Raw genomic sequence first — 8,508 nt, forward strand, 5'->3', positions numbered from 1 at the left:
CACATTCGAAATAAACTTTTTTTTAACAATAAGTCTGAGTTTGTTACACAGATCTGCCAAGTTTTGTCAGAGAAGCATGGTGAAGGCAACATGGCAACATGTTAATTAAAAAACATTTTATGACTTGTTTCACAACACTGACTATACTTTGCCTTAAAAGCCCCCCCACTGATGCCTAACCTTAAACTCCCCCCACCTCCCCCACTGACGCCTAACCTTAAAAGCTCCCCCTCCCCAGCAACATCTAACCTTAAAAGCCCCCCCCCCCCCCCCCAGCAACACCTAACCTTAAAAGCCACCCCTCATACTGATGCCTTTTCTTAAAGGCGAAGAAGGATACGAGTGGCCCGCCCTCTCTGAGTCGGCAAAAACAAAACTAACCTGTGGTGGTGGAACAGAGGATCATTGAGGACTGGCGAGGGCACAGAATGGCCGCAGGAGGCTGGTAGAAGCCCCAGGTAAGTTCAGCTGATTTTTTTTTTCATTGTCCTTAGGTTCCTTTAATAATATCTTTTGTTATAACATTTAGGACAGGAGAAAGAGGGGTGAACTTACAGGGAGCACATGTGAAAGGGGTACATGGTAACAAAATGAACCTGTGATTAAAGGGAATGTGAAGTGAAAGTAAACTTATGATATAATGATTTGTATGTGTAGTACAGCTAAGAAATAAAACATTATTTAGCAGCAGAGATATGAGTCTAATATTCCAGTACAGGAGGAGTTAAGAAACTCCAGTTGTTATCTATGCAAAAGAGCCACTGATCTCTCTATGACTTTCAAAGTCGCAGAGAGCTCTGTCTTCTGAAGCTTATTATCTCAAGTGTCTGTCACTGTATTTTTTTTTTCTGCAGAGGAAAGTTCAAAAGTTCACTAGTCTGCTCTGTGAAACCATTTAGAATGTTGCGTGTAGTGTGTAAAGTGCAAATATTAGAGAATGATGCAATGTTATTAAAAAAAAACCAAAAAAAACTATATAACTCAAAGTAAAAATAAGAATTTTTTTTTTGCTACTAATGTTCTAGTAATTATCTATACTATACAACAAATTCATTATATCATATTTTTTTTTCGCTTCAGTGTCACTTTAAAACAGTATTGATCTTTAAACTTAAGGTGACATTTTTATTGCAGATCTGTAGGCATTTTTATCTTCTAATAAGGGCGGGTTTCCACTAGCAGTCTAGCGCCGACCTTCTGTCTCCGAGACGGATGCCGGCACTTGCGCACACCGATTACATCTCTGAATCCCTGTAGCTGGGCCATGCACAGGATTTGGATTGGTTGTTTGGAATTCTGAAGCAGTGCTGCAGAGTTTTTTCACACACACATATGGATTTCAATAGGCTGAGACTCCGCACCCGTTTTGGTTCATGTGAATTCAGGCACAAACAGCCGTAGTGGAAGTGGGCCCTTAGAGTTGCTACACTGTCCAGGTATTTTATTGTTATCCAACAATCCAGAAATTTGCAGATATGTTGCTAAGTAACAGACACCATATTCTCTATAATACATATATTCAACTTCTAACTACTTTTTAACATATAACTACATAATAGTAGTTTCTGCAGCAGCTGGCATTCAGAACAAAAGTATACATTACTGTGATTTTATGTGGTAGAGGTGGAGTTCTCCTTTAACATACTGACAGCATCACTCAAAACCACATGACAACCTTTTCTCCAACACCTGAGCTATATGCAGACAGACCACAGTTCTGCAGCCTTTCCCAGGAAATCTGTACTTAGCAAGAGGAACACCCATTCTTGGAGGTTTGTCTGGCCCGCATGTGTTTATTCATCTGTTTGCCCTACCCTGAACAGACTTTGCCATCTGGTATCTGCAGTTGGATGTCATGAATCATCTGTTAGGGCAATAACTGTTAACTCACCCACAACAATGCAGTGTTGTGTTACACTCATTCTCCACGCACAGCCTGGAAACACAACTGCTATTTTCTTTTTAAACTCAAAAGGTATTTTTAATTCCAAATTTTACAACAAAAACAGTACTGTACAATCATTTTAGAATAGATGTCATTAAAAGAAACACACACAGGTATATAGAGACATAAAGCTGTTAATAAAGGGTGAGCAGTGGTTAAACCTGATGTTATTAACAGAAGGCAGTGAGAGTAGTAAAAGGACAATGATGGGTTAGTTACAGAAAGAGGAAAATACACGTGGATGGGTTATGAGGAGTTAATGTCCAGAACAGCCGGATAATGAGAAGGGAGACTGTCTGGAAAGGGTGGAGATTTCCTTGTTTGTCAAGCACACATTCACACTTTACATTGCACTGTGACACAGTTCCTTACTTATTGCACCCTCTCACGCACTCAGCCAGTACCTCCAGCTATCTCCAATGCCCTTCTCTCCTGCCCACAAGCAAGGACCTTCCCCAGCTATCTCCTACCTTTGCTCGCTGTTATCACATACCTCCTTCTTCTGTTCTCTGCTAATTCCACCCCCATTCCTGGATGTTGAGGAGGTGCACAACAGTGAGGTAAGACCTGCATCTGATCACAATCACTGTTTCAACATTAAATATTTAATAATGTAAAAAGCTTTCTTATACAACTGGAATGCTAACTTAATTGTGTCACTTTTTCTGTAATCTTTTATTATACCTGTATCTGTTATTTGTATAATGCAAATAAGTACCTCACATGGATCTCCATGATGCCTTTTGTCACTTGCATTGTAAATGTTACCTAATTTATATGATAGTAAGATTACAGCTGGTTTCCCTCTTACCCTCATTGTTATAATCATTCCATAGTTCTATGATGACCTTCTGAAGTGATGTACAGAGAAAATGACCAAAGAGGCAGTTACTGATACACACTGTTGTCCAATAAAATGTACAGTCATTTCAGGGAACAGTAATGGAGAGAGAAAAGTTCTTGCTTATATTTCGTCTTTTACTTTCAGCTAAATCACACTATTGTGTGTTTTCTGCCTTAGGCCCGGTTCACATTAGCGGTGGCCGTCCGGAATCGCCGTGCCGGAGCCGGACCGCTTGCAGAACGGACGGAACGGACGCACGGCAATAGCAATGAAAGCCTATGCGTCCGTTCACATGCGTCCGTTCTGCCGGACCGGAGCCGGACCGGATCCGGACCGGATCCGGACTCCGGCGTCCGTTCCAACATGCGCTATTTTTTGGTCCGGCTCCTCCGGCAGCCGTATCCGGAGCGGAGCCGGACTGCACCATCCGGCCAATACAAAGCAGTGAGAGCCGGAGAGCGCACAACACACTGGCTACAAAAACCGGACGTTTTACCCCACTTCCTATGCATTTTGGATGGGGACCACATGGGCCCAGCGTTCAAAGAGTGGGGCAGCAGCGATTTCATGCTGGAGCTCGTTTTGGCAGCAACATGTCTGATGTCTGATAACGAGGAGGCGAACAACAGGAAGGAGAGAATTCCCAGGTTTACGAGTAAAAAATGCCTGGATCCATGGTCCCAACTGCAGTCTCTGTATCCACGGATGGTCTCCACACGTCCACCTGTCTCCAACAATGACCCCAGACCCTTCTGCTGACCTCCCAGACCCCAGGTATTTACAGGATGGTATCTCCTTAAGAAACCGGATCCGGACCGCAACCGTGTTCACACCGCACGGAAACCGGATGCAAACGGACCGGATCCGGACCGGATCCGGATAGGAACCGTACGGATCAGGTCCGGTCCGGCTCCGGTGCGGTCCGGACATCCGGTGCGGTTTTGACAAAACCGCAAGTGTGAACGGGGCCTTACTCTCTAATCTCTGCTCCTCAGTTATAATTAGCTGGTTTTCGTCTGGGTCTAGTTTTTTCCCCCTTCATGAACGGAGTTAAAGCGTCTGCAGATTTGCTATTTTAAGGATGGTCTCCAATGTCTGTATTTTTAGAAGGTTAAATTGTTAGTTAGAAGATGATGTAAGTGAAGTGCTTTACATATACAGTATATGGCTCTGAATTCTATATCTATAAGTGTTTGCGTTTTTATTGTACATTGTGTTTGTCTGTGTGTTGGGGGGGGGGGAGGGGTGTATGGGTGTTTGTACACGTGTGCAATACTGTACACTATCATTTTCTCTTCACTTCTTATTTATAGTTCTTTTTTTCCCTTAACCATTAAATATAAGATATTCACATCTTATTGGACAACATAATATCGTTTAACAAATTTACTCGATTCAATACTTTTTTTTCTCGACAAAATTTGTGAGTGTGATATCACATGTTTGGCAGGTGTCACTGGAATAGGTGTCCCTATTGTCAGTGACATTTTGGAATTCATCACACCTAGTGGTCAGTGTCACAAGGAGAGCGAGTGTGTCAAAAAACTCAACAGGGACACAGATAACATTAAAAACCTGGCAGATGCTAAAGCCTTGAATGGGAGTCAATTCCTTTTAGCGACAGCGTGGAACAGATGCGTTGCTAGCCTCCAGGTTAGTAATGTTTCATGTTGCTATACAAGGTGAGGGGGCGGTCTTGGGATGATGGAGCAGCACATGAGGAGCTGCACACAGAGCGAGTAGGTTGAGTCAGAACAAGGCCCTTGGCCATGTTGATCTGCCTGGGGTATCACTCACTGGAGGGGGATCAGGGGGGCACTCGCAACAGAGGCGGGCGTTATCTGCCACCACAGCCACGTTTAAACTAGTGTGTATACATAGCTTTACTTTGCACTATCCAAAGATGACTGTAGTTTTAGAGTTTTGTGTGGTTATTGTAAACCAGAATACTGACATATTTCTCCTCTTTTTCAGCAGTCATGTTGTCCACTTTTGCCCAGCATATATATTGATCTGAAGTGCATCCAACATGCTCCTCTGGCAACTTTGACATACCTAGTGTTACAATGACACCTGTCATTCATCCTGTGTCTCCATATATGAGCAGACCCACTGGGAGAGTGACTGCATCTGATCGACTAGAGGCTGACAAAGCCAAATATGTGAAATCTCCACAAGTGATACACCGCCGGCAGAACCCAGCCATTAACACTCACTTTTCTCCTATCTTATCAAGGAAGGAGAGCCCATCACTTTATAGCCCTAATTCATTATCGGGAAACTCTTCCACAAGCCAGTTTAGCTTTACAAAACAAGCATCAGCATCTATAAGAGATGACTTTGCCACTGACCATTATCTTCAGCAAACATCTGTAAAACCAGGCCCTCATTCACCAGTTCAAACATCTAAATCAACCTCAGTCTTGTCAAAGTCCAGTAACTTCTCTCCTAGCATAAAAAGGCACCAACATCATAGTGAAGCGTACAATGACCATACACTAATTCCCAGCAGGAAACAACCTATGTCTCAGAGTTTCCTCACATCAAACCAAGGAAGTGACCCCCAGACTCCCCCTAACTCCTCAACTGTCAGCCCACTCTGCCGGAAGCGATTCAGTGGCAGAAGGATGAACCGACCGGATTCTCTGATTATTTATAGACAAAAGCGTGATGATGCATTAGCAAGCAAAGAAAATGATAATGTAGAAGCTGGGCTTGTCATCCGATTTCTCCAAGGGACACCATTGTTAAGAAGAAGCGCTAGATTTTCACAAACTCAGCCTCAAGCATGTACTCAGAATTTACCAGTGTCCCCAAGACTACAAAAAAGGAGAGAGGAGCTTGTGATTAGCCAGATGGTTAGTCAAAGAACCAGCCCCAGCCTCCCTCAGCCACAGCAGCTTCCAGCCAATGAGCAGTTGACTTTCTCTGCCACTGAAGCACAACATTTTTTTGAGAGCTGTGGGCTTGAAGGTAGTTTGCTAAATTTGCTTGACGTGTACCAGAAAGGAGAGGACGCATCCTTTGGCAGCCTAGAATCCATGGACAGAGTGAGCTGTGAGTTTGGTTTGGCTGAAGAAGAGAAAGAAGAAAAGACTCCAGTATCTGTAATTGAGCGGAATGCCCGTGTTATAAAATGGATCTACAGTTGTCAAAGAGCAAAGACCAACAGAGAGCATGGCGATAAACAAACACCAAGGGAATCTACAGTATGACATATTTCCATACACTGAACAAACCACTGTGAAAATCAACAATGACAAAGAGAAAACTTGTCTTACTTTTTGGATCATACCAAACCCTTGTCTAAAATACCTAAAAATGTGTTAAATGGTAACTTTGAACTTATAATATATTTATCAATTAAGCTGCTTAGGAGACCTGAAATGTTGCAACAGTTCCAAAACTCTTTTCTTCTCCAGGATGCCTCGAAAGTCGCAGAGTTCCAGGACACTCTATGTACATCTTGTTCTAACACTGGAGTGTTGCCACATTAAGCATTGCACAGTGCCTTCTTCTAAACCTTTCAGTCCACCAGAAAACCTGGCTTTGCATGGAGGTGAGGCCCCCAGGACCTCCTGCAAACAGGCAGCTAAAGATTGTGGGCCTGATCCAATTCACTTTTTCTCCTAGTTTATATTTTCATATCTTATCATAAAATATCCTTTAAGCCACCAGCAAGCAAGATGATACTCAGAATAATTTTGATAGTATTTTTCCACCTACATTTTGGTACTTTTTCAATTGCAGAGTGCTGAAAAGTAACAGAAGAGAAAAAATTATCACCTAGGAAAAAACTACGGAGAAAAAGTGAATTGGATAAGGGCCCATGTGCTTGTTTTTAGGTTCTCACGTTATTGTCATAGATAACTTTTTGGTAGTTCCTTTGTAATCTTTCTCCATCTGGCAACATGTTCTTATAGCATCAATTTCTCTCTATTTGCTTTATGTATCCTATTTGGCATTGTTTCTAATGGTGTGGTTAATGGTCTATGTGCTCCTTTTGTTTCCTTTTGATCTTGCTTGGAGCAGGCTCCAAATATGATATGACCAGCACTACTATGAAATGTTAAATTGCTCTGATTTTTTTTCTTAAAGTAAACCTCATGATAGAAATATAAAAAACAAAAATTTGCTTTCCTAAAACAGAAAGAATTTGCGATAATTCAGGTTGGAGTGAGCTCGAGATGTCTCCCAGGCACCACTGCTGAATATATGCAAATTAACCATTGTACCCTTAGAAGCTAAACACACCTCCAGAACCGCTGGAATGCAATGATGTGTCAGCTTGTTAAATTGTACAGAGCCATAATAATCCAACATGCATACAGACTGTTTCGATAGAAATATATTTGCTGGCGTTGCTGACTGGTAGTAGTTTCTTATTCCCTGTAGTGGAGTGTTGTAGTTTGTCAGCCATTGCTGGAAGATGACCTTAGCTCTCTTGAAAGCTTGCCACTGTCATCTACTTAGCCAATAAAAGGTATCATTTAGCTCTACATTCCTGCTAGTTCCCTTACTATAAATCTTATTTTATGGCTCTCTGTTTAGTAAATCAGTGGCTTGAAACAAGCATGGGAGCCAGAGGTTCTTAGTTCACAGGCTACAAGCTTGTTTTGAGTCAGTGACCTAATAAGCAGTGACCTCACAGGTTGAACATGACACCCACCCAGCAGAAACTTCCAAAGCCCAGGCAGCATTGGCAGCTTCCATATTCACGCAACAACAGCTTTGTGTGGAACGTTTTACAAATTGGAGTCAATTGAGTTTGATTCAGTTGCAATGTTTGGTGGCATTATTATATGGTATATGATCTGAGATAAAGCAACCAATAAATCATATGCCATGGATAATTTCTATGCCACATGCTTGTTACTGGGCATTGGCTCATTGTCCAAGTTTAGCCTTAGTGGCTCAGAACTGGATACAATGTACAGATGTGCCTACCAATATCTCTCATACGTTCTGCATAGACTACGGCCTACCATGCTAAAAAATTAAGGATTTCTGCCAAATCTACATGAAGTATTTATAAAACAGCAAGAAATAACTTTAAAACAAAAAAAGTATTTTTTTCCACTTTTCACTTATTATTTTATGTTGTGTTATCAGAGATAATATATATTTTTGATTCATGGAAAAAGAGTGGTGATAAAAAAAAGTCATGTACCGTAAATACCCCAAAGTAGAAAAATGATGCTCAAGTGGAACAGTTTGAAATGGTAGAAAAGGACAAGGCTAACATCACTGAAATGGTGAAACGGCAAATATATTAAAAAAAATGTCTCTATTTTCACTGAAAAAACTATTTATAAATCTGAAACTTTTTTAAATGTGGAGATTTCTTTTGCCTGGTGGGGGTTGATGTAGCTGTGTAAAATGTAAAGCTATAGGCTTGCTATGCGAGCCTGGCTTACAGGGGAGAAAAGAGATAATTTGCATATTCGGTAGTGGTGCATTGTGGGTAACCACAAATGTTCACTTATAGCTGAAATATTGCAAGTTTCCTTCTGATTTAAAGAGAATCTGTATTGTTAAAATCGCACAAAAGTAAACATACCAGTGCGTTAGGGGACCTCTCCTATTCCCCTCTGTCACAATTTCGCCGCTCCCCGCCGCATTAAAAGTGGTTAAAAACAGTTTTAAAAAGTTTGTTTATAAACAAACAAAATGGCCACCAAAACAGGAAGTAGGTTGATGTACAGTATGTCCACACATA

The 8,508-nt window shown here is 41.5% G+C and overlaps 1 protein-coding gene across 2 annotated transcripts; it reads left to right on the plus strand.

Moving 5' to 3' along the window:
- Positions 1-2,277: 2,277 nt before the first annotated feature.
- Positions 2,278-6,903, plus strand: FAM110D (family with sequence similarity 110 member D). Of its 2 annotated transcripts, none has more exons than XM_068265474.1 (2): positions 2,278-2,505; positions 4,764-6,903. In XM_068265474.1, exon 2 carries the CDS (start codon positions 4,856-4,858, stop codon positions 6,002-6,004), a length of 1,149 nt encoding a protein of 382 aa, XP_068121575.1. In that variant the 5' UTR covers positions 2,278-2,505; positions 4,764-4,855; the 3' UTR covers positions 6,005-6,903. The 2 variants fall into 2 exon arrangements, with proteins under 2 accessions (XP_068121575.1, XP_068121576.1); XM_068265475.1 differs by having other exon boundaries at positions 4,767-6,903.
- Positions 6,904-8,508: the final 1,605 nt, after the last annotated feature.

Source organism: Hyperolius riggenbachi, chromosome 2 (assembly GCF_040937935.1).
Source record: "Hyperolius riggenbachi isolate aHypRig1 chromosome 2, aHypRig1.pri, whole genome shotgun sequence".
In the NCBI taxonomy this organism is placed as follows: domain Eukaryota; kingdom Metazoa; phylum Chordata; class Amphibia; order Anura; family Hyperoliidae; genus Hyperolius; species Hyperolius riggenbachi.

What these genes read in the sequence shown, in the direction of transcription:
- FAM110D (XM_068265474.1), top strand. Translation starts at nt 4,856, where the DNA reads ATGACACCTGTCATTCATCCTGTGTCTCCATATATGAGCAGACCCACT.